The sequence below is a fragment of the Bipolaris zeicola genome, assembly GCF_000523435.1.
Source record: "Bipolaris zeicola 26-R-13 unplaced genomic scaffold scaffold_11, whole genome shotgun sequence".
In the NCBI taxonomy this organism is placed as follows: Eukaryota; Fungi; Ascomycota; class Dothideomycetes; order Pleosporales; family Pleosporaceae; genus Bipolaris; species Bipolaris zeicola.
The window spans coordinates 19,954-47,379 of NW_006912060.1; the positions used below are offsets into that span (position 1 = coordinate 19,954).

Genomic DNA, 27,426 nt, shown 5'->3' on the forward strand with positions numbered 1-27,426 from the left:
CATCACCATCCTCAAGCTTTCCCACCCAACCCGCCGCGACAACTTCCACGCTGTTTCGCAGCGTCTTATGGCTTCTGGGATTTCCGAAAAAAAACCTTGATTTCTTGTGCGACACAGGAAATTCCCGAAAATGGCGACGGCGCTTCAGAAACAGCTCGCGACCATCGCGGCCTCGAGCACCCACCAACTCGACCTGCGCGCCCAGAAGGCGGCACACGGCAAATCTCTGCTGTTCGAACCCAAGATCGCTGCATCACAATCATTTGAAAATGTTTATTTAATATGTTACGAGGGCTACCGGGAGCTGTGCGCGCTGGATTCGAGGTTTTTGCGCTTCTCCAAGAATCTCTTCAGCGAGCAGAGCAAAGCCGAAGACCGCACCCAAATGACCAAGGATGAGAATTCTAAGCTCGATGTTGTGCTTGAGGCCTTCATTACACTGGTCGGCCCCCGATTGCTGCTCAAGCCAGCAGAGAAGGCGCTGGAGTGGCTTGTGAGGAGATTCCGGTACGTCGAATAGCACCACCTCGCCTGCACAAGCTTGCGCTATTGGCATGGCTAATTGCAAACAGCATCCATGAATACAACACCGAATGCCTCGTCTTCACTTACTTGCCTTACCATAACACGCCCCAATTCCTCGCTCTGCTGTCCATCTTGCCCCCGCAGCCATCGCACGCCATCCGCTTCCTCTTCCCCTACATCCAGGCCCCCACCAATGTACCTCAGCGGACCATTGCCTACACAGCCATCAATACGCCCCAGTTCTTCAAGGCTTATCACACATATGTTGCCAAAGTAGTGGAGGCAGGCCATCAGGCTGCTCACATGCTGTCCTTCTGGTCTGGAATCACTGTCGAGGCAATCTACGGCATACTGAGCAACTCAAACTCCGGCAAAAAGCATCTCCAAGACCAGAGTACTGAGAAGCTGGTTCTGGATCTACTTCCAGTTCTCAACAGCTGCATGCACGCCAAGCATGGAGCTGACACTGTCCTAGCCTGCTACGCCATCGTCATCATGTTGGTGAACCAGGCAAAGGTTGGAGATAAGGTTTTAGATGGTTTAATGGAGGCTGTGATTACAGCTCATGACGAAACATCACTTCAATCCTGCCTGGGCTGCTTGGCAATCATCGCAAACGAGCGCTCAAAGGCACAGCTCCCGACAAAGGTTGCGAAAAAGCTTCTTAAGGTGCCGCAGCTTGTACAAAGGCTCAAGAGTGTATCCGAGCAGTGTCAGGCCGAGCGACTTGTACTGGGCTGCGCGCTCGGTGCGCTCAACGTCGGCTCAGAGGAAAACCATGCCATCTTCCATGAGCTTATCGCATCGGGTCTGATCAGCAAATCCCGTATTCAAATCGTACTGTCAGCGGTAGCTCAGCTACTGCGCGACAGTGTGCCAGGCTCTGAAACGCATGGAGAGTTACTCCAGGTTGCCACCAGACTAGTCGAATCGAAAGACCTGTCATCCATGCTGCAGGATGCTGCAAAGCAGAATAATGTCGATCTGGAATCCCTCGGACTGACCATTGCGCAAACTTTCGAGATTGAGGCTATTCAAGATATGGATTCTGACGAAGAAATGGTTGACATTGATGAGGCTGCTGAGAAGCCCGTTGTAGAGGTGCCAGATATCACAGTTACCAGCTTCCTTGATGCAGGATCAGAAAAGGAATTTGCCAAGGCTGCTCATGCTTTCGAGCAGGCAGTGTTGACCAAACAGGCCAAACAATTTCTTGCTTCCGATGCACTGCACCAGGAAGCTGCACTCCAGCAAACGCGCTACCTATCCTTCCTTGCCCGTGTCTGGAACAGTACCCGCCCGGTTGCCGTTCGTATCGCCGCTCTACGTGCTACGGCCTCGTCACTCGAGAAGTCGGAGGTTGCCCATACCCTGCAGAACCTTTTGCCGTACTTTGTCCATGCGCTCGCCGACCCATCACCCCACATTCGACGGTCCGCTGCCGCTTGCATCAGTCTTTTGACGCGAAAGGCCTCCGCGAGATCGAAAGCTCAGTCGTGGGGCAAGTCTGACGTGTACGGCAAAGCTTCTAAGAACATCACAGACCTGAAACCTGAAGATGTTTACGTTTTTATTGTCTCGATGCTCCAGCCGATGCTTGAGGAGTGTGTCATGGATGCACATTTCATCATTCCTGCGCTCCGCAGTGTTCTCGAGGGAACGCAGTTGCAGAACCAATCTAAACAGACTTTCAAAATGCAAACACGAACGGCCATACTCAGCTTCTTCGCAAATCACGCCGGTTGTACACCCTTGCTAAGAGTCCGGTTGTGTTTGCTCCCAATATTCAACATTCGCGGAAAGGTCTCAGACACTGTCCGCACCAACTTCGTCCTTCCATTGTTGAACGAGTGGTCTACTCTTCCAATTGATGCTGTAACAAACCAGTGCAGCAGCGAAGTCATCTCTCTTGATGATGCTGAGCGCTCGCACCTCGCTGCAATCATACCGAGGGAGGCAAAGAGTGCCCAGTTGTTGCAAGATATCGTCTCTGGAACACTCAACAAAGAGCGGGAAGTGCTAGTAGTAGCTGCTTTCGGTCAAGTTCACACTTCATGGTCTGCTTTCCGATCTGAATCTCGACATTCCCTTGCTCAATGCATGCTAGGTTTGGCGTTGAGCGAGAGCGACGACTCTTTCGACAGACTTTGCAGAGAACAATCCATAGAGATCCTACGGAACGTCAATCTTGACTCTGAAATCCTTGTTTCTTTCTTGGACAGCGTTCCCTCGCCCACCGCGATGCCTGGAGGGCCACCGGCAGCGAAGCGGAGACGGACTAGCCGAAGCGAAATGGCCCGAGTCGAACTCTCTTCTCAAGATGACGTTCAAAGGCTTCTTCGAAGACTCACATTGGTACTCGAATTGGTCGAAGGATCTAATCCAGGACAGCATCCAGAGCTTTTCAAGAGCCTTTTCGGAATCTTTGCTGAAATGCAGCCACTTAAGCAGCAGTCGGAATCTGAATTGGTTTACCTGCAGAGTATCATTCTCGGGTCGTTAAGCCCAATTGTTAGGACACTCATGGAGATGCCAGACACTGCCGATTACCAGTCAGCAGTGCGCGCAGACCTTTTGATCGACTGCATTCGACACTCCTCCAGCCCGCAAGTGCAGAATAGTGCCCTGCTCTTGATTTCGAACCTTGCTTCATGGGTTCCTGATCTGATTCTGCACAACCTTATGCCTATCTTCACTTTCATCGGATCTACTCTGCTTCGACAGCATGATGACTACTCAGCTCAAGTCGTTGATAAAACAATCTCCCGCGTCGTACCGCAACTGGCTGCTTCGCTTCGCTCGAAACACAGGGACTTCATTGCTGGAGTTTCGGACTTGCTGCTGAGTTTCACTGCGGCGTTTGAACACATTCCCTTACACAGAAGGATGAAGCTGTTTGCACAGTTGGCTCGCACATTGGGCCCCGAAGACTCTCTCCCGGCTATTGTTGCTTTGCTCGCCGACCGGTACCACAGCAAGGAGCAACGAAGGTTCTGCGCAGACTTGTTGCTTTACTTCGATCCTATCAACACCTTGGTCACCTTCAAGGGTTACCTTGATCTTCTCACCGATGCCACCGGACCGAAACCACAAGTCGCGGAGACACTCTTTGGGCTGAAGGAGAAGACAAAGGAGAATAAGTTCGATTCGGGAATTCAAAGCATGCTTACATGCTTGACCGATCTGGCCCTAGACGACAAGGTAAAAGCACACGTCACCAGAGCGTACCGAAAGAAGGACGACCCAGAAAGGCCACGAAGGATCTTTGCAGACATTATCGAAACCACCATCCAGCTCTCCAAGAAACTGGCGTCAAACTCGAAGACGTACGCAGCATGCAGCCGTGTTCTCGCCAGTTGCTTGGATCTTTTGCCGACGACCGATCTCATCAAGTCTGCTGAGTTGCTCCTCTCTAGCACAGACTCTCATGTACAGGTCGCTGCAGTCAAGTCAGTCGAGCTTCGAGCAGGTACTGCCAAGCAGAATGACCGCAAGTCTGTGGAAGCACTCATCTCCTTCTTGCCTAGCGTTCAAACGCTTCTGCAACAGACATCTGAGATGGATGCGAAGATGGTCTCGGTCAGTTGCATCGACCGCATCATCGAGCGCTTCGGCAAGAAGGATGTATCTGCTGTATCATCAGTGGCTCAAACCATTGCCGGTCCTGAATCACTATCAAGCAATGACGACAGAATCCGCATCTTGTCTTTGATCTGTCTAACTTCTGTCATCGACGTTCTTGAGGATGAAGCCATCTCGCTACTACCTACAATCGTTCCCATTGCGTTTGAGTACCTGTCAAATGCGATTGATGAAGAGAAGGCTGGTCTTCACAATGCTGTATTCACCTTGCTTGCGAACATTGTCGACCGTCTGGGATACATGTTCTCGCGGGAGTACTTAGATACTGCTTTGCGGTTGTCTCAACGTTCTGCTGCTGCCGACCTTGAGGATGCTTGCGATGAAACCCGCGCTAGCTTCTACCAGAGTGTATCGCAGCATCTCAGTGGACAAGAAGTATTTTCTTCTATCAAGACGACATGGTCAAATGCCGCCTCCCAAGGCTTCGACGCCTTGTTCGAACAGCTTCAACTTCTGCAGTCCACAATCAATGCTCAGACCAAGGCCAAACTCGTCAAGGCGAGCTCGCCGCTATTCAGCTTGTTCCTCCAAACATTCCGTATGCGGGACACTCTCCAATCGGAGACTGAAGAAGAGATTGATGAGGAGGAGACTGAGCAACTCGAGGCCACGCTGATTGAATCGGTCATTGCGATGGTTCTCAAGCTTAGTGACGCCACATTCCGACCCTTCTTCGTGCAACTTATAGATCAAGAAGGCCCATTACCAGCCAAGCCTGAACGCGCTATCACCTTCTACAAGTTCCTCGCTGCTTTCTTCGACAAATTTAAGGTATGCATCTACCCAAACATTAATTTCTTACACTCACTAACATCCACCCAGTCCCTCGTTACAAGCTACTCGAGCTACATAATCGAGCCTACCGCCAAAATCCTCACCCACCTCGCCAAAAACGACACGGAAGTCGCCACTCGCACTGCCGTCCTCTCTGCCCTTCAAAAGTCGTTCCAGCACGACCAAGACGGCTTCTGGCAAGCACCCTCCCACTTTGGCACCATCATGCCACCTCTCCTTTCCCTCCTCTCCCTCCCCTCGGCCTCATCTTCCACCCCGGAAAACAACACCAACAACGTCATCCCCACCATTACCGATCTCGCCGCCGCCTCCTCATCTAGCATGGAGAATCACCGCGAGATGAACACTACCTTGCTCAAGAACATGCGAAGCGAGGACCGAAACACGCGCTTGGCGACTGTGCTTTGCGAGCAGAGTCTTACGCGAAGGTTGGGCGAGGAGTGGCTGGGTTTGTTGCCCGAGATGCTACCGTTTATTAGTGAGCTCATGGAGGATGACGATGAGATTGTTGAGCGGGAGTGCCAGCGATGGAAGAATGGGATGGAGGAGATTCTTGGGGAGAGTCTGGAAGGCATGTTGCAGTAGTAGACTTGAGTTGTATATGTAGAGAAAAAGGAAATAAGTATGTTGCGGGTTTGTTTGACTAGATTTTGATGTATGTTCAAGTATTCTTGCAAAACCATAGATGACCAAACGGGAGGAAAATGAACGAAGAATTAAAACATGGTATCATAAAACCTAAACAGGCCAAAATTACATCCTCTTTCCCTTATTTTTCTTCTTCCAACCCCCCTCAAAATTACTTATTCCATCGATATAATTCTCTTATCATACAAATTGAAAAGAAATTGGCAATCATAAAAGATCGCAACTACAGATACGCCGTTCCCCCTCATTCATTCAGCAGCATTACCCCCTGTCCCATCACCCCCTCCAAACCCCGCACCCCCAAATGATGCATCACCAAACGACAACATATCATGTGGTAAATACTCTAGATCCCAGGGCATCATATCCGCGCCCAGCAGCGACATATCGACGTCTTGGGTATCAATAACCATATCCCCAAATACATGATCTGGCGGGGCGTGAAACGTGGTGAAAGTGGGCGAGAAATCGTTTTGTGGGGGTGGAGGTTGCATTTGCGTAGGACCACGGGTGAAAGGTTGCTGGGTGGAGATTGGGGTGCGGACTGCGGCAGGGGAATTGCCGGAGAAGGGGGAGTGTAGGTTTAGGAGGAGGTCGGCGTCTGAGACCATGACGGGGTCGGGGTTGGGCATGTTGCTGTAGGCTTGGTTGGTTGGGGGTGGAGGCATTGATGAAGAGCTGAAGCGTGAGATGCTTGGTGGTGATGTTAAGGATTGATGTGCCTCGAATTTGATCGGTGGGTCGGACATCAAGGATGCTATGGAAGGTTGTGCGGTAGCTGGTGTTTGGTGGGGAGGCGGTGGCTTCGGGGTTCGACCTTCACCGTTCTCGGAAGTGTACATGACGGCGACATTTGTCGAGGGCGAGTTCATGATTCCGGTAAGCGACCATCCTATTGCTACGCAAAAGTTAATGAGATGTTCAAAAAAGTCAGGATGAGTTACATACCTTGACTAGGGTGCACCATTGGTGAGCCAGGCAACTTTGGAGATCGCGCTCCTTTCCTGATTGCAGCCGCCATCTTGGCAACATCGGCATCCGAGCTTTGAGCCGTCAAGTATGTGCCCCAACTAAGCTTCCTCCTCCAGCCCGGGCTAGTGAATGATGGTTCCGGTCGGGGTGCCTCCAAAGCGCTCTCCATCTCTTCCGCAGTGTAAAGCAGGGGATCGCAAACCCCCTTCGCCTTTTGATCGAGCACGGTCATGATGTACTTGACACCTGCCCAGTAGGTCTCGAGGGCCTTTAGAGCACGGTAGCAACGTTGATAGTTTTGGTTGGCAGCAGACGCAAGCAGTGTATGCTTGGCGGCAGTCTGCTTCTGTTCCCGATCGTTGACGGAAGAACTAGCAGTTTCAAGACGATCAAGCGAGCTGCCAATGGGTGCTTTCTGATCATTGTCTTCATTTCGATTAGGACTGGTAGGACGGGAATGGGGTTGAGACGATGCAGAGTGAATAGCCGTCTCATTGAGAAAGGCACACGCAGCGATGTATATGGGCTGACTACAACGGTGTCAGTTTCACTATCAAGATAGGTAGGATATGGAGGCACAAACCTAGTAAACGGATTACCCATGCCAGTCTTCACATCTATAAGCTCCGTAAAAGCTAGTATATCGGCAACAGTCTTTGCAGAAGACATGGACAATTCTCGGCTATGATTGGATTGCGGCTGGGGCGTACCCTCGAAAGTTCTCAAGAGTGTCGGTTGGTGCAGCAGAACAATGAGCGTGTGGAACCAGCAGTGGAGCAACAAGAAGTTTGTTCCTTGGTTTAGTTTGACGTATTGTTGAAAGTTTACAGCATTGAAGTGTAATTTAGGCGAGAGATTCTGATAGATGTTTGTCAGTCGGTCCTCCCAAACTCCTAATTGCTTGTGAAGTTCTGGTGTGACATCGGCAGCGCTTCTGATGCGGTTCAGCAAATCAGTTACACGTCCATAGAGATGAATGACTCGAATCAAGGCAGGGTAAGGCAGTGGCCATCCAGAAGAATCAACCTCGTCCAGAGAAGGGAAAGAAATCTCAATGTCGCGGTCGCGCAGAGTGACTGGACGCCCGGTGCCAGACGATATGACTCGATCCAGGAAGAAGATTGACCAGAAAGTGTCCAACCTCTCACGCTCGGCTGCCCGCTGCTCTTGTTCTTCGGTACTTCTTTCACAGTTGTCTTGTGACGTAGACTGCTCCGATGGCCGCGGCTCTTCTAGGTTACTCTTGACCGAACTCGGCGTTGGCCCGTGGCGCCCCTCATACTTGAGGCCTCCTACAGACTGCATTCCCAGATCTTGAGCCATGCGGATAGCTATTCCAAGATACATCCATAAGCCACTATCGCGGCTTGCGCCGAATTCGTCGTAGGCGAGGAGAAGAGCAGCTTGCACCACCGCCACACTGGGACATGGAAAGGCGTCTGGAATTGCGGACTTTGCTCTTTGCGCAAATGCCTGGCCGTATTCTGAGGGTTGGAGCTTGGAGCCTTCGTTCTCGCCGTCTTTGTGATCGTTGTTGTTGCCCGTCAACATGGGATGCGTTGAGAAGCGGGCCGCCAAGGCACAGACAGCGTCTACGAGTATGGCATCCACTTGCTTCTCCTCCAAATCGCGCATGAACCTTTCTCTTTGCAGAAAGGGGAATGAGCAGCCGAGGTGGGCGAAGAAGACCTTGCAGAGGTGGGTAATAAGCGGACTCGGAGACATAGACGACGCATCGTATACGGGTATCTCTATTGGGGTACGAGCTTCTTGTGCAGGTGGCGAACCCACAGAAGGCTGAGCAGGTGAGGATTCAATAATGTGCGCTGGTAAAGTCAGCAACAGTTTAGGTTCAATCGTTTAGGCGATAGATTTTGCACACGACAATATTCAGCGCCTAACCCAGGGTAATACGTACGATCGGATGTAGTCTGCGCACTTCCGTGTTGTTTCCCGCGCACCTTGACGACCATCTGCCTCAGGCCAGGCACAATGGCGGTGGGACCAAAGTACCGAAAGTACGGCATCCTATTGCGCGTGCTCAAAGTTAGGCCAGAACTGCCAGTGGCGATATCCTGCTTGGGCGATGGATTGACGGTGCTGGAGTCAGACGCTTGAGAGGTCGTGTGTGGAATAGACGGCCGCGTGAGCTGGGGATCAATAGGAGCCTCATTTTTCAGGGCCGAGGTGCTGTTGTTGGACACTGTGCTTGCTCGTCGGGAGGGGGCCTTTTTGCTATTCTTCTGCGCATCGCCCGCGCCATTGTCGTCGCCGTAGCCAGCGCACTCGTGCTTGTTTTGGGTGCAAGTCCCACAAACCGGGCGCTCGCCTGTTCTGCTGTCAGCATCAATAACTGTATTTCAGATATGTTAGACCTCACCGGAACAGCGCGTCTTCTTCTTCCGACATGTCAAGCAGGCCGAGTTGATGCGACGGCGCTTGGCATAGGGCCCGTCATGGTTAGTGACGAAGCGGATGGGCTTGGGCTGGGGCACGGCAGCATTCGCAGAGGCCGGCGGAGAGGCCGCTTGATTCATGAAAAGCAGAGTTTGAGGCCAGAGATGGGCGGAAGGGGCCGCATCAAAGGCGGGATGCGGCGATGCAGGGGAGCAGATGCTGGGTGGGGTAGCGACAGCCAGAAGCGCGTCAACGGCCGATCGGAGACGAGCCAGACCAGAGGGTGGAGAACATGCAGAGGGACGAGAAGCTGTGGGGACGCAAGCGCATGTTCAGAGACGCCGGCGTGGGTCCATCGACTGGTGGTGCTGCGACGACTGCTTGGAGGTGCAGGTGTAAGTATGTAGCAAGCACAGAGCACCCGAGTATCGAGAAGGGGTGGACGGGGGGTGGTGAGGCGAGCGGTGGTGGCTTGCGTGTGCGGCGTGTGCGTGTGCGTGTGGAGCGGAGAACCCCAGATTTCACAGGGCGCTATGTCCGTGCGCCCGGCAAGGAAAAAAGTCGCCGCGCCGGGCCTACTCGACGTCCCATCATTGTCGGGCATACGATAGAATTCATCCCACCCCCCGCCACCATGGAGTCGATCCGCCCAGCACTGGCAAAGATCCGCCTGGCTGCACCACAGCGAGCCTACAACAGGCCGCTGCTGTGCCAATGTCTGCACACATCGGCTGCGCGGGGCGCCACGCCTCTGCCTCACCCGTCAGGTACGCACGGCTTTGCACCACATGTGCCCATTCACCCATTGACGCCACACAGTGCCCGGTCCACCACCTGAGACACCCCAGGCCCAACCTTCAGATGCAGCGCAACGGGTTGCGAGGAAGAGGCGGCAGGCCGACATGATGAAGCAGGCGCGCGAGATGCGCGAGTCCTACACTCCCTCCAACAAGCCAAAGAGCATGCTCGCCAAGCGCTTCTGGAAAGACGTCTCGGTCAAGGAGACGGATGGTGGCCTGCAGGTCTTCCTCGATCACCGCCCCGTCCGGATGCCCAACAAGCAGATCCTCACCGTCCCCGCCTCTAAGCCCCAGCTCGCGGCTGCCATTGCCCTCGAATGGGATCTTCTTATGAGCGCACAGCAGGCGCTCAAGAACGACTATATCCCCATGACCTCGCTGGCTGCGCGTGCCATTGATATCGAGGCGGCAGACAAGGCGGGACAGTCCAACATCCGGAACGATATCCTCGCCTACTTTATGCGTGTGCTCGCTACCGATACACTGCTCTGCTGGGCTCCCGAAAAGGTCATCAACGACACGCTGCAGGACGGGAAGACGCTGCGCCAGATTCAGGAAGAGGTGGCTACTGGCATCATTGCATATCTCCAGACACACGTGTTCCCTGGTGTCGAGATCAAGCCCACGCTCGACCCCAACTCGATCATTCCCGTGGAACAGCCCAAGATGACACAGGAAGTAATTCGCGGGTGGTGTGCAGGCCTCCCCGCCTACGAGCTCGCGGGACTGGAGCGGGCAGTGCTGGCATCCAAGAGCCTGCTCGTCAGCGCACGGCTGGTGCACGAATGGAGCGAGGCATTCGCGCAATCACGACCAGCAGCTGAGGGCAGTCGCTTTGGAATCGATGAAGCGGCCGAGGCAAGCAGTTTGGAGGTCAAGTGGCAGACGGTGCAGTGGGGTGAGGTAGAAGACACACACGATGTGCAAAGGGAGGATCTGCGACGGCAGCTAGGAAGCGCCATTGTTCTGGTTAGCGGGAACGCGTCATAAGGCACCAAACGATTGTAAATTAGTGTATGTAACATAACATATCAATTGCTTCAGTCTAGAGAAATCTTGGACGAAGAGAACGTGATAGGCGGCGGCGGCGTGCAAAACTCCGAGGCGCGTGATTGGCTGGCAGGACACCCCAGGCACCGCCCGTTGAGGCTGCAAGCACGTCGACGGCCATGATTGGCTGTTGTGGCTGTTGTGGCTGGTGAGCCCGCGCCTCTGACGAAACCCCAAGCTTGACGAGCGCCCCGCTATCAGTTTCCCTGGTCGCGAGCAAAGCCCAGACCCCTATACGGAGCCTGGCTGTCAAGCACATCCATAGTATATTCATCGGTTGCACAGTCTTCCTTTGTGCAGTGTCCTCAACTTCAATTGAATACCAAACCCGCAAACTCCCCATCCGTCCTTGCTGACATCCTACACGCGTCCTGCTGTATCTCTGGGCTGGTCGGCCAATCAAGCGGCCATGGAAGGGTAAGTGCTCGGCCCCAAGCCTGCCAGTCGTTATGGCGGGGATCAGTGTACAAGACACAGCTTGTAGCTGCTAAGGTCATCGCTGACTGCCTACTTGCACAGGCACAAACGCTCCAAGTCCGCCAGTGTGAAGAACCTCCTGTCCCGCGTGTCGTCAAAGCCCGACGGCGACACACCCGAGCCTAGCGACAACTCTCCCCCGGGTTCAGCTACGTCGGCCACCTCGCAGCACGCTGCTCAGATCAAGGGATACAACCCGTCGGGACACGGCCGCAGCCTCTCCAAAAAGAACCCGCATCTTTCCACTAGCATGTCCGGCCCCGGTCCAGGCCAAGACGCACTCAGTCCCTCGTCTCCCAGCATCCAGCAAACACCCACCTCTCCTACAAAGGCAACCTCAATCGAACAGTCTGTGAAGCTGTTTAGAGTTTTTGAGTCGCTGCGAAATGGCGACACGGCAGCTATATCGCGCGCAATCCGGGAGCAGTCGAGCCCAGCCGATGGCGAGAGCAGCAGGTCGTCAATACAGCTCCCCAATGCACGCACAGAAGGAACTTCAATCCTGCACTTGGCCATACAGTGCGCGGAGGTACCAGTAATTGAATTCGTCCTGTCAAACGCCACTGCATCGCCCGACTCACCTGTCGACATTAACGGCCGCGACCGCGATGGCAACACACCGCTCCACCTTGCTGCCATACTCGGTCGCACTGCAGTCGTTCGTATGTTACTCGACCAGCCTGGCATCAATGACTCAGTGACCAACTACAACGGCCAAACCCCGCTAGATCTCGCCCGTACACCAGACATTTTCCAGGCCCTGCAGCTGTCGCGGTCCATCTTCATCGACACGTACGTAAAGAAGATACAGCAAATGGTTATGTCAGGAGATATGGATGCACTGGAGAAGATCCTCCAGGATAACCGGGTCAAGAGCACTCTCGACGTCAATGGCGGCGAGCTAGCGACCGACCCGGTTGTCGTTGACGCTGGAGGCACGCTTCTGCATGAAGCTGCAAAGAAAAAGGACGTCAAACTGGCTCAGCTGCTCTTATTGAATGGAGCCGACCCATTTCGCCGCGATCGCAAGGGTAAGCTTCCTCAGGACTACACCAAGGATGACCGTACCCGCGCAATCTTGAAGCGATCACCCGCAGCCGCAGCGGCACAAAGAGGAATACAGGAGAAGACCATCCTCGCCGGTGCACCACCAGGACAAGCAGCTGCAGAGGTTGGAATGGGCGTCAAGGAGTCGCGTGAGATGAAGGGATACCTCAAGAAGTGGACAAACTACACGACTGGCTACAAACTACGTTGGTTCGTCCTTGAAGATGGTGTGCTGAGCTACTACAAGCACCAAGATGACACGGGATCTGCATGCCGTGGTGCGATTAATATGCGCATCGCCAAGCTGTACATGGATCCCCAAGACAAGCAACGCTTTGAGATTCAAGGCAAGTCGTCTGTAAAGTACCATCTCAAGGCAAACCATCAAGTCGAGGCCAAACGATGGTACTGGGCATTGAACAACGCGATCCAGTGGGCCAAGGACGAAGCGCGCGAAGAAGAAAAGCGGGCTACTCAAGACCAAGAGATGCTTAAGCAGGCCAAAATTGAGCAGATTAAGGGTGAAGGTGACTCTTCCAGCCTTGGGAGCTCCAAGATAGCCAGCAGCTCCAAGCAGCACCCAACCAGTAAGTTGTTCTACAAGACGTCTCCCTACATACTGACATATGCTAGCATCCAATTTAAACATTCCTTTGAACAGCGTCGATGCCACGTCTTCACGAACTGCGATTAGTGTCACAGAAGACCCCGGTAGCGTCTATGAACCTAGCATGCATAGTCAGGGTCTTGATAGACTGGTCAGTCACATGGGAACAGCGACTGTTGCCGGCGACGATGATGACGAGGATGAGTATGGGGACGGTTCGAGTAGTCACGAGATGAAGCCACAGAGCAAGGATGCCTTTAACATCACTGCGCAGTCCGCGAAGCTGCAGCTTGATTTGTTGACATCCGTTTCTGCAGCACTGCAGACAGAAAAGGAACGATCGCCCAACATGCAGATTTCTGACCCTATGATGTTGCAAGCGCTGGCCTCGTACGAATCAGCCATTGGCAACCTCAAAGGACTTATCGGAGATCTTCTCAGGATATCCAGGGACCGTGATGCCTACTGGCAATACCGACTAGATCGCGAAGCTAATGTGCGTCGTATGTGGGAAGAGAGCATGGCCAAGGTCGCAAAGGAACAAGAAGAGCTTGAGAATAGGATAGGCGAGTCGGAGGAAAAGCGGCGAAAGCAGAAAAAAGCACTCCGGGAAGCTTTGGAAGGCTTTGAGAAAACCGAAGCTGGAACACAAGCAAAGCAAGACGAAGATGAATTCGCTGATGCACAAGAAGACGGTACGCAGCAAAAGGAGGCGACAGCGCCCGAAGGCGCATCCACCCAGAACCAGAAGATTAGGAAAAAGGCCACCCTGGCAGACATTGCAGCCCACATTTCCGACTCCGAGTCTGAAGATGACGAAGAGTTCTTCGATGCAATCGGTGCTGGCGAAGTCGAGGTTGTGGAGATGCCCGCTCCCAGTGCTCCTCAAGAGGTTGAAAGCAGCGCCCCCGACTCTTCCGAAGATCCATTGGAGAAGAAGTCTATGGAAATTGCCACTGCGTGGGCAGGCTATGAAGATGGTCCACGAAAGCGACTGGCAATGGATGCAGATGACAGGCCGAAGATTTCACTCTGGGTGTGTTCAATCTCACTGCCATTCTAAACAATACTAACGACTGGCTAGGGAATTCTCAAGTCCATGATTGGCAAGGACATGACGAAGATGACGCTGCCGGTATCCTTCAACGAACCAACATCGCTACTACAGCGTGTGGCTGAGGATATGGAATACACTGATCTTCTCGACGTTGCTGCCGAACGATCAGACTCCACGGAACGACTGCTTTATGTCGCTGCATTTGCGGCTTCCGAATATGCTTCCACTATTGGGCGTGTTGCTAAGCCTTTCAATCCCCTTCTTGCTGAGACTTATGAGTACGCCAGACCGGACAAGGGCTACCGCTTCTTCATTGAGCAGGTCAGCCATCATCCACCCATTGGTGCTGCCTATGCAGAGTCCAAGAAGTGGGATTACTATGTACGTTCTGGAATCTAAACTTTATACCATCATCTAACGATATACAGGGCGAGTCGGCGGTCAAGTCAAAGTTTTACGGCAAATCCTTCGACATCAATCCACTGGGTACCTGGTTCCTGCGACTGCGACCCACTGCAACAGGTGGAAAAGAAGAAATGTACACGTGGAAGAAGGTCACATCTACCGTCATCGGCATCATTACCGGAAACCCCGTCATCGACAACTACGGCCTCATGGAAATCACCAACTGGACTACCGGGGAGAAGTGTTTGCTGGATTTCAAACCTCGTGGCTGGAAAGCCTCTTCAGCATACCAGGTCGTTGGAAAAGTCATGGATGCAGAAGGCCGAGTGCGCTGGAGCATCGGTGGGCGATGGAATGACAAGATCTACGCTAGATTCACCCCTGGCTTTGAGGATGCAGACATTGACAAGGGCGGTAAGCCGTCAAAACACGACGACAACAAGGCTTTTCTCGTCTGGCAGTGCCACGAGCGTCCAGAGGGCATACCTTTCAACCTTACTCCGTTTGTCGTGACACTCAACGCCATCAACGATAAGTTACGCCCAATCATTGCCCCAACAGACACCAGGCTCCGGCCTGATCAGCGCGCCATGGAAGATGGAGAATACGACTTTGCGGCTACAGAAAAGAACCGCGTGGAAGAGAAGCAGCGTGCTACACGGAGGCAGCGAGAGGCAGAGGGCAAAGAGTTCCAGCCTAGATGGTTCACAAAGGGCACGTGCGACATCACCGGTGAGGAGTACTGGGTTTTCAACCACGAGTACTGGAAAATTAGGGATCGTGTTGCAAAGGGTGAAACGTCGTGGAATGAGGCTGGTTTGGAAGATATTTTTTAAAATCCGTTTTATTCGTAGGTTTTCGCTTGGTAAAAGACGTTAGAGTTGTAATTTGAATGATACACAAGAACTTTTGGATTACTCGAGACGTCGACTGTATCGCTGTCCTGTAACTACCTGTTTGCATGATAAGACTATATCCCATCCTCCTTTGCCCATTCCCCAAACCCTACAAATTCCTAACCGGAACATTCCTCTCCAAATACCCAAACCACCTCGGCATCGTCCTCCTCATATCCGGCCTCCCGGCCTCCCCCCTCATCAAATCCTCAATCGCACTCGCCCACCTCACTAACTCGCCTTCCCCCCACGCACCCCCCATAATACCCAATCCAAACGGCATCCCCGTCTCCTCGCCCACCCCGGCCGGCACCGTAACCATCGGATACCCCGCCTGCGCCGCAACCTGATACGTCTGGCCTACATCCGCCGGCACGAGCAACGCATCGATTTTATGGCCGTTATGTCTCAGAGCCGCATCAATACCCTCCTCGCGCGTTGTACGCTGGATGAAAGATAGAGCTTGGAAGTACGTTTCGTCCATCACACCGCGCGTTTCCAAAGATGCGAGAAAGCCGTCTTGGCCGGAGTAGAAGGCGGGTATACCATTTGGCCACGCATATCCTCCTTCTGTGCCATCGTTGGCGTAGTTGTAGGCGACGATGTCCTCGAGGGTGCGGATGGAAGTGTTTTCGAGAGAGGAGAGGTAGGTGCGGATGTTGTTGTAGAAGTCGGTTTTTACGACTGTGTATTCGGATTCGTTGGAGTGGCCGCGGGTGGTGCCGTAGTCCCAGTTCCAGCCGTCGGGGGAAATGATGGTGCGGTAGTGGGGGAGGTCGGTGGAGTTGAGGATGGTTGCGCCGGCGGATTGGAGGAGGGTGAGGAGGGAGAAGAGGTGGGATTTTTGGGGGGAAGGGGCGTGGGTCCAGAAGGTGTGCCAGGGGAGGCCGAAAGTTGCGGTTTTGAGGGCGGAAGCGTTGGAGAGAAAGGAGGAGTAGCCGGCTTGGGGTGTTTTTCCGTGCTGAGCGAAAGTGTAGTTGTCGTTGGGGTCGATGCCGTAGATTGCGTCGAGAGTGTAGGCGGCATCACGGACGGTGCGGGCGAAGGTGCCGATGGTGTCTTGATGGATGCTTTCTGGGATGACGCCCGCGCGCGAGGTGAGGCCTACGGTGGGTTTGATGCCGACTAGGGCGTTGCGTTCTGCGGGGTTGATGACGCTACCGTCGGTTTCGGTGCCTGGTGGTGTGTCAGTGTTGGATTGGAGATAGATCTTTGAGGACGTGAGCTTGCCTAGTGAGAACGTAACGATATTTGCAGCTACTGCTGCTGCACTCCCTGTACTACTTCCCCCAGGATTGACGGTTAGATTGTAAGGACTCCTCGCTTGACCACCTCTTGCAGAGTATCCTTCCGAATAGTTGTTCGATCGCATGTCAGCCCATTCAGACATTGTTGCTTTGCCCATGAGAAGACCGCCTGCTTCCCGTAACTTTGCAACAACATGTGCATCTCGAGGTACAATACTTCCCAACAGCATCCAGCTTCCAGCCGTAGTCTCCATCCGATCTTTGGTTGCAATGTTGTCTTTGATAATGTAAGGTATACCGTGTAGTGGGCCTCGTACACGACCAGCAGCACGCTCAGCATCAAGTACAATAGCTATCTTTTCGGCATCCGGATTGAGTTCCATGATTGAATTGATGTATTTGTCGACTTGGTGTATTCTATCGAGGTAGCATCGGAGGATATCGACAGATGTGATGGTTCCGTCACTCATGTACCCTTGCAGTTGGTCGATGGTGGCTTCTTCAAGCGTGATTCCTTGACATTTTGGCATTGGAAACAATGCAGAAGTGTTTGCTGCATCTTGAGGTGGGAAGAAGAAGGGAAAGGGTTGTTGTAGTGGGTCGGTATCCAACACACATGTTGTGTTTTGCTCCCCACCCTCGCACGCTGCCCCTAATGTCGTGCCCACGGCAAGGATGGACAAGAAGGCAGTGAACATTTTGATGATAGTCAATTGAATTGATAGAAGAACTTTTTGTCTTTCGTGCTGTTTTATGACCAGCAGTAGTGCTGTTAGCTGTGGTTGCTCGTTGTTGCCTTTTATCAGGCGGTTCCAAGGCAGCAAGAAATGCGTATCTTGCTTGCCTACCTAGTACGGATAGACATTGCCGAGTAATCACTTGAGGGTAGGAACTTTGTGTCAGTTTGCAATCTACATCTAGCAATTCCTTGGGTCGTCGTCGCTGTGTGCGATGTTCAATGTTGCAGGAACGAACACGTACTATGACGTCATCAGGATCTGGTTCTGGCGTGTTGTTGAGTTTGTGTAACCTTCTGTCTCACCATTGAGACCGGGTACGGACTACGTTACTACGACACTGAATTGAAGGCAAATATTCAATATCCCATTTGGCACCAACTGCGAATACTCGAATGGGATATCTTAGTATGGTACGTATGCTAACTGATACTCACGAAATCGCCAGTCTACCCAACAGAAAGTATGGGTGACAGCTGCTCGAACCTCAGCAGAGGCAAGTAATTCAATGCCAATATTCCCCGAGCTTTACACTCTCCGTATCTCGTCCTCACTTCCAATCATGTCATATGTGGGCTTGGTAAGATTCCAAAAACTCTACTTTTGCCAGTCTGGTTAGACCTGACTGCACAAGGCCATCCTTGCCACTAACACATTATCAGAAAACTCCCTCAACTAAAATCCAATCTACCTACAGACCTAGAAAAAAAGGTCGATTGCAGCGATCACATGGTCATCACTCTAGTGCTTTGATGAAAACTCTTAGTCATGGAAGTTAACAGAGAACACACACCCTCAAAACGAGTGTTATTGGAGCCATAGACTTCAGAATATCCGCTGATCTCTTTTTACACCATCCTCCAAATTAACGGCGATATTTCCACACACGATATCGCGCCCTCCATAACACATCGCCAAGCGCTGCGCGAGTATCTCTTATCTGCCGAAACACTCACTCTGCTACTGCACAAGCAACCAAGGATAATTTAAATCCCTGCGTCCTTGCAGACATATCGGAAAAGAAAAATGTTCCGGCATCCTCACAGAACTCCACATGCAAGAGCCGATGTCCACCCTCACAGGAGAGCTTCATATCAACACTCCGGCTACGACATTCGTTGGGCAGAAACATTGTTGTGGCTCAAGAAGATTATTCTGAGACGCCGCACTGATGTCGCAGAAAGCCGGGGTTTGATCCAGGACGAGACTCGTGCGAATTTGGACCCTCAATTGATAAGGCTATGAAGGTTATCGGTGAAGATGCTTTGAGATGAGAACCGGCAATGCTTGCAAGAATAGTAGGGTGCATTTAATGGTTCTGACAAAGAGCCCATACAGGATGCGATGCAAGTGGTGGGGCGGAGAAACTTGTGCCATGCAATAACCGCCCCCAAACGACGCGCAATCTCAGTACGATCGCTGTATAGTTTGCATTGAAACGGCTGCCAGCATCCGCAATGCTGGTCACGACATGTCGCCACAGGCCATACTCACACCCTGTGATCGAGGCAACTACAGCCCACAGAACACGCTGTCGGCATGAACTTTTCACAGCCATCTCTGTACCCATCTTATATCTAGAAAAGAACGTCTTCCACCTTCTTCTTTCTAAGAATATAGTAGGAATATTCGTAGCAAGATTTTGCTAAGACACATATGAAGTTCGATCTAGACCGGATCAGCTATTGAGCAACAGGGGTGACGAATAACCTTACCCCTGCCCTGCGCAGTCATACCTGTCAATATCGTCGCCAAGCAACATAGCCGCCAACAAACTGGATGCCTGGTTTCAGAGCAGAGCTTCAATAGCCATAATTATGTTCATGGAGAATAGGAATTGTTAGGTTTACTTTGAACCCAGCTTTTTCCATTACGTCGTCAAAATGTACAACATACGTGACAAACGTCACGGTAATCCATATGATCCACCCCTGGCAACATTCCTCCGGTCCATAGGCCTAGGCGCCTTTTGCGTTTTGATAGCTCATCTTCTTCGTTACCATATTCCACATGAGCCGAAGAAACCAGTCCGAACAGAATCACTGCATCTTGCATTCCAGCGATGTGCAGTACACATTTTGCCATGTGCATTCGCTCTGTTCCTTATCATCATTAATATACACGGTCATTTTATCGGATTTGAACTCGCCGGTGAATCTGGGAAGACATCGGAATATACCGCGCTTCTTCAAATCGCAGCCAAAATTCAAGAGCTTCTCATCATCGCCAGTCTTACGGCCATTATTATGCACAAAGTTCGGTATGATCTCATTGACGGGAACGGTGTTCCTTTTGGATTGGTCGGAGTGGGAGCACTATTCACCCAATTGAGTTATTTCTGGTCTGCGGCTTTCATCGGGTCGTTTTCCAGTCAAGGGGCAATGAGACGAAATGCAGCAACACTTTGCTTAGTCGTGCTCGCAGGCTTCATCGCTGTGACAGCCGGTCCTGCTGTTGCTGTACTACTTATACCACGCGAACATACTTGGCCTGCTGGGGGAACCAAGTACTGGATCAATGGCAGTTCGGAAGACCTTTGGCCCTCGACACTCGATATCAAGCACTACATGCCTGATCTTGGCGCTGGTATATTCGGGGCTAGCTGCTCTTCATCAAATGCATACACCAATGCGCTTTGCCCAGCCGGCGGGTATATGGCGCTGGCAAACAGATTCTCCTCGAGCGACAACCCTAGACCGTGGTCAGCCCCTAAGGATTCTCGATACATACCTGCGGATTTCCTAATTTGGAGTCCAGAAGGACAAGTGCCGCCTTACAGCCTAGCATCAGCGCAGAGAGCTAGAGTAGCGCTAGAATCATCAGCAACCGGCGTTCATGGCCCTGCGGCGTGGGTGGCGGCTACGATCAACGACGAATGGCAAATTGCTGCTGATGCCATACCTGTCGACTCCAACTCCCCGTTTGCAAGATATAGATATTACAACCAGATGAAGTCTATTATCGAAACATGGGTCCCGGCAGTGCGAGTGGTATGTAGCCCGTTGCAAGCCTTCAAGTCTGAGCAGACATCTCTCCAATTCCCTGTCGTCCCAGAGTTCGGTAGTGCAATCACGAACGACATAATCTTTGATGATCAGAGCCCTGGTTATCCTACCGAAATGCGCACGGTAGACTTGCCAGACGAGACATTGGAGTCTCTACGGAAATCACCACATCCATCAATTGTTGCTTTGGATATGGCCGATACTACATGGACGACAGCCACCCTAGGTATCATAGTTGATGCTCCTACATCGGGTAAGAGTCAACGCAACCTTTCCGCTTGTGTTGTTGATGCGAGATGGGCTAAAGGATCGTTGTCGGTGAGCCTTGCTCAGGCGGTGCAACCAGAGGTCTATTCGGTCACAAAAGCCCCCAAGTCTGGTGACATTTCTGAAACATCTTACCGGGCATATGACATGTTTCGGCTGGATGTCGGAAGTCAAGAATCTTGGCGCCGACTTCGTATCACTGCCGACTGGTTCGACGCCGTCAATCTGAAGCTCAACACAAGTATAGATATGCCGTGGGACACGACAATAATAAACAACAATACTCTAAATTCCGACGACTCGGAAACAAGAACGACAATATCGTCTCTCATGTCTATGGCGACATCCGACTCATTTCTAGTGCCAAATGTCGAACATATACTCGCTTCCGTCTTTGCTGATGCCATATCCCGCGCTGGCAGCTGGCGAGTCCTGAACATTACCGTCCCTATCCAAAGAAAAAAGTACAATCCGGTCTCGTACCATATGCGCAAATCCTCATATGAATCCGAGCTCCTGAAGGATGGCCAAGCATACGAGAATCCCTCTACCATATCAACGTCTACATTCACCGAATTCCACATCAGACAGGAAATCACAGGCTACGCCTTCAAAGTATCTTCCACGACCGACATACTTGCTCTGGTAGTAGTCTTCTCACACCTCGTCATGGCGGTCATTCACACGCTCCGCTTGGTCATCCAGCGGCGAAGTTCCAGCTGCTGGGATTCCATACCCGAGTTGCTGACGCTTACTCAACAATCAACTCCGTCTGCAGTCGCTTTGAAGAATACAACAACGGGGATACATCGGATGAGTACGTTTCAGCGAACGGCGAGGATACGGGTGTCAGATTATGATTCTCAACATGTGGAGCTGGTCTTTGACGAAGATCATGGCAGCCAGGATGTACTTGAAAAACCGTCTTCAAACTGTAAATACGGGTAGTGACGTAGGACATATACCGGAAGATCAGCGCAGAAATTCTTAGAGCTAATCAGATTGTATTTCTTCATGCACGAAAACGCTACTGGGAACTTATCGTAACATGCAGCTCGATCTGCTATCACTACAAAACAGAGCTCCAACCGAACAAGCCCTCATCCGACACTTAAACAGTACGCCTCCAATAGAGCAATACTACGAGGCTGCCGCATCTCTAAAACCGAGTAGGTATGTCCTAAGTAACCTCAAGAGCCTTGCACTTTATCTATAGATGCTTCTAGAAAGGCGTTCTTCTTGACGCTGCATTTGAACTAGCATAGGGGGTACTAGTTACTTAGAACACTGGCACCCCTGCGGTAAACTGCGTCTATTCTAGACAACGTAGTACTAGTTAACTAGTAGAAAGCCCCTACAGCGCACGCCAATCGTCGTCTTCCTGCTGCGCAAGCTCAAAGTGAGGGTCCCAATAATCATACACATCAGTCCTATCATCTTCATCGCTATCTGTATCACTAACGTCCCAGCGAACTCGAGGCGCATTCGATTTTGGCAACACCCAGCGTGGTTGTGTCGAGGCCTCCGGCTGTGGTGGAGTCCTAGAACGTAGTAGCCTGCCGCATTTTACGTTGCATTTACAGCCCAACATGGTATAGCACGCCTTAAACAGCCCAGGACAGACTGAATCTGCCTCTTCTTCTTTTTTCACTAAATTGCAGTGCTTGCACCATACCCAATCAACTCCGCCAACAAATGCTCTTGAACCACGGCAATACCGCTGACTCCTCCCAACGACTGTAGTATCGAATCCGCAGTCTGCGCAAAATCTTTTATACCGGGCTTGTCCATTGGTTCCTGTTTTGCCTTTGAGCATAGCTGCAGCAAACTTTGCCCTTGGCCGGAGACAAAGACAGAATTTACAGGCGTACACTGGGTATTCGTACAAGACTAACTCGAGAGAAAGAAGATCGTCGTGAGTCGGCGGAGGAACAAGGTCGCGAAAGTAACGATTCGTTCGACGAAGTTGGAGAAGTGCCAAATCATCTTCGTCTGTGGCATCCTTTAGACTTGGAAGAAACGAGATGATCGCTAAGTGCAGCTCGGATGCGAGTCGCAGAAGGGGCGGTAAAGTATTGGGTGGCGTTGTAGGCAAAAGCGAACTCATAGTTGCAACTATCAGCCACTGTCGTTATCAGCAGAGTTAAAATGGAAATGAAGAATGACAATGCAACTATAAAGGTTTGAAATACTGGACCCAAATGATGCAGCCTGCTTGGCTGTGCAGGATCGAGGCGCCAAGTCGAGGCGAGGGCGCAGAGTAAGTGCACGTAAGAAAGCAGGGAAAGGCACATGTTAGAGAAACCAAAAGCGTACCGCAATAACAATTGGTTCTACTCTTCAAATGGGAGTCGCGATCAGGGGTCGTGATTGCGACAAGGTGGCTTAGTACAACAGGCAGCCAATTCTGTGTGCGCGTGGCAGGAGGCAGACATGTGGCACAGCAAGCAATCAGGCAGGTGTTAATTAAGTAATTATCTGCACCACAGCAGAGAGTGGCTGCCTGTACGACCTGAGATAACAGATGCATCAGGCTACGTGATTAACGGGAGTCGACACAGCCACAACGCGCAGTATACGAGCAAGGTATTGCAGGCGTCCGCCGCATTGTTGCATGCCAACGCGGATAAATTCAGGAATCAATTCTACTAATTAGTGCACGTTCTAGGTCTTCGCGCTTTCTCCATATACATTGAGCAGTATTGCAGAGCTTCTGAGCTTTAAAAGTACGGGCCCAAGTAATTATGTATGGCTAGGAGGTAGAGCTGTTCCGATCTGAACACAGCCTGTAGCAAACAACGGACAGAGAAACTTATATGTATTCTTAGCATTGCCCTGCAAGGTCCTAGAAATAAGGTCTTAAGGTATACCATGTTTTTGGAAGAAAAGTACATAGTACTGCATGGTTGACTGAATAAGCAGCTGAGATCCGAGAGCAATGGCTGGCTTTTGTAGAAGACGATTCGCGGTTCAAGGAAATTTTGAAGCAGAATTGGTCTTTCCATGATTACGGTGAAAATGAGTAACGAGAGAAGTTGGATTCAGATATCTACATATTGTTCGAATAAAGGTGTCAAATCAATCGAGTATCAGCTTGTGTCTTAATTGTCTTTGCATTTCAAGGAGAAATTAGAAAACAGGCGAGCTAAGAACCTTGCAATGAATCTCTCCTTGTCAAGACATCATGCCATTTTAGTTAAATACATTGTTCAAGAGCGCCGCGATCAGTGGCTCTGGTTACTTCACCTGGCAGTTTTCACTGCACACCAACAATGTCTAAACAATGTTAAAGTCCCAGGCCATATATGGTCAATCCTGCCTTCAGACCATGAAACTCCAACCTGTTTCCCCAAAAGAAACCCGGCTACTAACTTGGGACCTAGCCGCAGCGTCTCTTCCAAAGCCAAGAACCCCCCGTACCAATGGACGAAACCGAAGAACTACACCAAAAAATCGTAGAACTTCAATACAAAGAAGAAAAACTGCGAGCCGAAAACAACGCTTTACAACAGGCACTCGAAGAACAAGCCATCCTGATACAAGAATTATACCAAGAAAAAGCCGGAGAAAACGACAAAGAGAAAGTAGCCAACTACGCCGAATACGTCCAAACCCTCCAGGTCGATCTCAACCAAGCCCACCACCAAATTGAGTACTACAAAGTCCTTGCCGAGGATTCGCAGCGGCGCGCAATTCGCTACCAGGAGTCTCTAACGCAAGCTACAAAAGACCAGGTAGCAGTCAGCCACGTAGAAGCACAGAAGGAGCAGCTCCAACGCGAACTAGCGGAGCACAAATTCATCATTCACAAACTGCAGTCAGAAAACAAGCATGCGGCCGAGAACTTCGAGCGCTTGCGCGAACGCGACAAGAAGGCTCTGGCAGCATGTGAACTTCGGTTGGCAGACCTAGTCTCGCATGCGTGCGAGGTAGAGACAGAGAGCGAAGCTTTCAGCGACGTTTTCACGAATCTAATTGATACGCTTGAGAACGAGAATATAACAGCTAGGTCTGTGCTTAACGATCGAGGGGCGTTGCTAAATAAGATGGAAGTCTTGTATAGTGTAGTTGTAAGTGAAGTTGCGCCGCTGAAACGGGTTTTCAAGCGTGCGCTCCAAATACTGCAGGTTTATCAGGGCTTGTTTCAGACGCTGTCGGATCCGCATATGACGGCGATTGGGTGTCTGCCGCCGGGTTTGGATGCGCTGATGACGGGGGCGTCCGACGACTTGCATGCGTATCAGGAGATTCATAGCATGTTTTCCGGCGTTGGAGCTGCGATGGAAGACCAGATTCGCAATGAACTTGGTGGTATGTCTGAGAGTGCGGGTGGTATGCTTAGGAGTTTGCACTACATCAAGAGGGATGTTGAGGCTTTTTTGGCGCGTCTGCGTGCGGAGCCGGGAGCCTGGTTCAGTATAAAAGCAAAGTTCGGAAACATCTGGCGGTAGAACAACCATGAAGTTGCTCTGTACAGACTAGTCGTGTGCTGGAATTTTGTGTGATTAGGGTTCGCGATTGCATAGGCGTTTTCATACAACCTGAAGGAAGTGTGCTAGAATGCTCTTTTCAATTCGTTTCTTCGCTGCTTGGTCAAGTTTAGTCTTTGTTAGGTTCAATAGAGGATGATGATCAAGAAGGTGTTTCAAAATTGCATTCAAGACTGAAATGATATGTAAGCTCAGGTAGAAGTGGGCGCTTTGGTGTTTTGGTGCTAGAGTAGGAGCGGAATCGGGCCGTTCCTGCATTATAGAGAAATGGCCGCCTTGGGTATCTCTTGTGAAGATAAATTGCATCTAGTAAGCTGCACAACTGCCTCTTGTCAATATCAGCGTCCTCGCGCACACTGCTCATGTTCAGGAACCAAACCCCTGGATCGATGGATATCGAGTACTTTCAAGTCCATCCCAAGTGTGCCTGCAACACCGTGAACGCCTCGCCGAGAAAACCTTCGTATCAGGAGATGTTGTTGTATTTGTGATAGGGAATAGCGCTTAAAATTGGTCCAAGGTCATGCTCATGGATACATCGGTGTTCTCAACCATCTTGGTAAACTCTTCAAAGCTGATCTTGCCATCGCGGTCTAGGTCAGCCTCCATGATGGTCTTGTCAACAATCTACGAATTGTTAGTACGGCTTCAAGCGCTCATCGCCTTGGCACTCGTGTGCACACGCACCTGCTGCAGTTGCTGGTCCTTCAGGTTGCTGCCGACCATCATCTTCAGTACTATGAAGAGCTCGCCGTTGCTGATGAAGCCATCGCGATCAATGTCGTATACGCGGAATGCGAAACGTAGCTTCTCCTCCTTGTTGCCCTTGCTACTGAAGGCTGAAAGGCCAGAGACGAACTCTTGGAAATCAACATCACCGCCACCGTCTTCGTCAAAAATGGCGATCATTCGTGTTGCGAGAGGGTTCGAGGAGATCTGAGGGAGGGCCAGGAATTCGTCACGCTCAATGGTTCCAGAGTTGTCCTGAGTGGGAGTTAGTCAGGCTGTGTGGCTTGTTGGTGCAGCTTCAATTGCGCACCTTGTCCAGCTTCATAAACCGCTTCCTTAGGCGGTCTACCTCCTCGCGGTCGACTACGTGCCGTCAGCAAGCATTCCTTTGGCCAGGCCCTTTGCAGGCGAGCCTTCTCTTCAGCCGCCTACGTACAATTCGAGCCTGAGGCGATGTTGTCGAGCAGCCCTGACTGTTGGTTACCCATGTTGGCGGCTTGTTGGCGGTAAGGATTAGGGTGCGGTGAAGGTAAGAGTGGTCGAGGGCCTGGCTTGTGGGGTTGCTGGGCTTGGTTGTGTCGCCGTGCGCCCGCCAACTTGGAGGTCCCGCCTGCCGCCACCAAGGGTCCATCTGCGCTAGACGCAGACACCTCCGACGTCAATCGCCAAGCCAGGACATTCACTGTCCTACACCTGTACATTGCTTCGTTTCTAGGTTAGAACGTCGCGACCAGAGATATCGACAGATACCATGGACTCAGACGCACCCATAGAAGTCGGCTCGGTGCTGCAGGGCGCATCCATCAACCGACATCCATCACCGCGACATGACGTGAACCCATCGACCGCCGCATCCAAGAAACAGCCAGTCCATCTCAATGAGCACCCCGATGCTGACGCCTCTGATGTTGGAGAAGACGAGATTCCTCTCAGTGTGTTGGATCCGGTTCCGCGGAACAAGGCAATGCCTCCGCTGCCAGACCTCCGATTCGAACAAAGCTACTTGAAGAGCATTGAGCATGCAGATGGATGGAAGGGTGTGCTGTGGATTACGCTGCGAGATCAGGTACCATGCGCTTATCATATTTCTGGTGGGATCCACATGCTGATGAGAAATAGGTCATAATGTGTTTTGCACAGGGTGTTCTATGGACCCTCCTCCTCAACGGCTGGAGGCATTGGAATCGATCAACAAAGTTCAGTGGACAGGGTGTAGGCGCGCGGATACGGAGGTGGTGGTGGGGTGTCAACAACTGGAGTATACCGACCGCAAAATCAAGACTGAGGGACCCAAAGCTGGCGAGAAATGTGTCCGAGGTAAGTGCGGTCTTTTTGAAAGTCTGGCTCCAGACCTATGCGTGGCAACGGACATCGGCTAACGACTACAGTACTACAAGGGTGAGTTTTCAAATGCAGGTCAAGATTGAGGGAGATCGTTCGTAGCATTGCCCGCACTGTTGCATCGACCGTAGTGTCGCCAGTTGAAATGGGCTGCGTAGCGTCAAAAAACACTATTCGAATACAAAAAATTACAATGAAAAATCGCGTTGTCAAAAACACACATAAGTTGACCAGCCTAACAAATCCCTAATACAGTATACTGTTAGAATAGACGTACCCTAGGGTTTCTCTG

The 27,426-nt window shown here is 51.5% G+C and overlaps 11 protein-coding genes across 11 annotated transcripts; 7 read left to right on the plus strand and 4 right to left on the minus strand.

Annotated features, from left to right (window-relative positions):
• Nucleotides 1–130: 130 nt before the first annotated feature.
• On the plus strand, nucleotides 131–5,547 carry COCCADRAFT_1363 (uncharacterized protein; the record flags this gene model as incomplete). Its single annotated transcript, XM_007709709.1, has 3 exons — nucleotides 131–507; nucleotides 573–4,938; nucleotides 4,990–5,547. 3 exons carry the CDS (start codon nucleotides 131–133, stop codon nucleotides 5,545–5,547), a joined length of 5,301 nt encoding a protein of 1,766 aa, XP_007707899.1.
• Nucleotides 5,548–5,858: 311 nt separating this feature from the next.
• COCCADRAFT_1364 (uncharacterized protein) lies at nucleotides 5,859–9,119 on the minus strand (the record flags this gene model as incomplete). The annotated part of the gene is made up of 5 exons (XM_007709710.1): nucleotides 5,859–6,508; nucleotides 6,559–7,112; nucleotides 7,166–8,408; nucleotides 8,501–8,911; nucleotides 8,963–9,119. The coding sequence occupies 5 exons, from the start codon at nucleotides 9,117–9,119 to the stop codon at nucleotides 5,859–5,861; spliced, it is 3,015 nt and encodes a 1,004-aa protein (XP_007707900.1).
• Nucleotides 9,120–9,613: 494 nt separating this feature from the next.
• On the plus strand, nucleotides 9,614–10,769 carry COCCADRAFT_84861 (uncharacterized protein; the record flags this gene model as incomplete). Its single annotated transcript, XM_007709773.1, has 2 exons — nucleotides 9,614–9,746; nucleotides 9,799–10,769. 2 exons carry the CDS (start codon nucleotides 9,614–9,616, stop codon nucleotides 10,767–10,769), a joined length of 1,104 nt encoding a protein of 367 aa, XP_007707963.1.
• Nucleotides 10,770–11,349: 580 nt separating this feature from the next.
• On the plus strand, nucleotides 11,350–15,258 carry COCCADRAFT_84831 (uncharacterized protein; the record flags this gene model as incomplete). Its single annotated transcript, XM_007709774.1, has 4 exons — nucleotides 11,350–12,940; nucleotides 12,987–13,996; nucleotides 14,045–14,398; nucleotides 14,446–15,258. Coding segments are annotated over 4 exons (3,768 nt in total), but the record flags the coding sequence as incomplete, so codon positions are not given.
• A 169-nt stretch (nucleotides 15,259–15,427) lies between these two features.
• COCCADRAFT_22675 (uncharacterized protein) lies at nucleotides 15,428–17,263 on the minus strand (the record flags this gene model as incomplete). The annotated part of the gene is made up of 1 exon (XM_007709729.1): nucleotides 15,428–17,263. One exon carries the CDS (start codon nucleotides 17,261–17,263, stop codon nucleotides 15,428–15,430), a length of 1,836 nt encoding a protein of 611 aa, XP_007707919.1.
• A 1,065-nt stretch (nucleotides 17,264–18,328) lies between these two features.
• Nucleotides 18,329–18,547, plus strand: COCCADRAFT_84815 (uncharacterized protein; the record flags this gene model as incomplete). Its single annotated transcript, XM_007709775.1, has 1 exon — nucleotides 18,329–18,547. The coding sequence occupies one exon, from the start codon at nucleotides 18,329–18,331 to the stop codon at nucleotides 18,545–18,547; it is 219 nt and encodes a 72-aa protein (XP_007707965.1).
• A 638-nt stretch (nucleotides 18,548–19,185) lies between these two features.
• COCCADRAFT_84708 (uncharacterized protein) lies at nucleotides 19,186–21,522 on the plus strand (the record flags this gene model as incomplete). Its single annotated transcript, XM_007709776.1, has 1 exon — nucleotides 19,186–21,522. The coding sequence occupies one exon, from the start codon at nucleotides 19,186–19,188 to the stop codon at nucleotides 21,520–21,522; it is 2,337 nt and encodes a 778-aa protein (XP_007707966.1).
• Nucleotides 21,523–21,928: 406 nt separating this feature from the next.
• On the minus strand, nucleotides 21,929–22,681 carry COCCADRAFT_22677 (uncharacterized protein; the record flags this gene model as incomplete). Its single annotated transcript, XM_007709730.1, has 1 exon — nucleotides 21,929–22,681. The coding sequence occupies one exon, from the start codon at nucleotides 22,679–22,681 to the stop codon at nucleotides 21,929–21,931; it is 753 nt and encodes a 250-aa protein (XP_007707920.1).
• A 1,315-nt stretch (nucleotides 22,682–23,996) lies between these two features.
• Nucleotides 23,997–25,025, plus strand: COCCADRAFT_22678 (uncharacterized protein; the record flags this gene model as incomplete). Its single annotated transcript, XM_007709731.1, has 2 exons — nucleotides 23,997–24,644; nucleotides 24,702–25,025. The coding sequence occupies 2 exons, from the start codon at nucleotides 23,997–23,999 to the stop codon at nucleotides 25,023–25,025; spliced, it is 972 nt and encodes a 323-aa protein (XP_007707921.1).
• Nucleotides 25,026–25,568: 543 nt separating this feature from the next.
• COCCADRAFT_84825 (uncharacterized protein) lies at nucleotides 25,569–26,281 on the minus strand (the record flags this gene model as incomplete). The annotated part of the gene is made up of 4 exons (XM_007709777.1): nucleotides 25,569–25,691; nucleotides 25,752–26,048; nucleotides 26,104–26,156; nucleotides 26,230–26,281. 4 exons carry the CDS (start codon nucleotides 26,279–26,281, stop codon nucleotides 25,569–25,571), a joined length of 525 nt encoding a protein of 174 aa, XP_007707967.1.
• Nucleotides 26,282–26,544: 263 nt separating this feature from the next.
• COCCADRAFT_84884 (uncharacterized protein) lies at nucleotides 26,545–27,220 on the plus strand (the record flags this gene model as incomplete). Its single annotated transcript, XM_007709778.1, has 3 exons — nucleotides 26,545–26,859; nucleotides 26,913–27,110; nucleotides 27,182–27,220. The coding sequence occupies 3 exons, from the start codon at nucleotides 26,545–26,547 to the stop codon at nucleotides 27,218–27,220; spliced, it is 552 nt and encodes a 183-aa protein (XP_007707968.1).
• Between the last annotated feature and the right edge of the window lie 206 nt (nucleotides 27,221–27,426).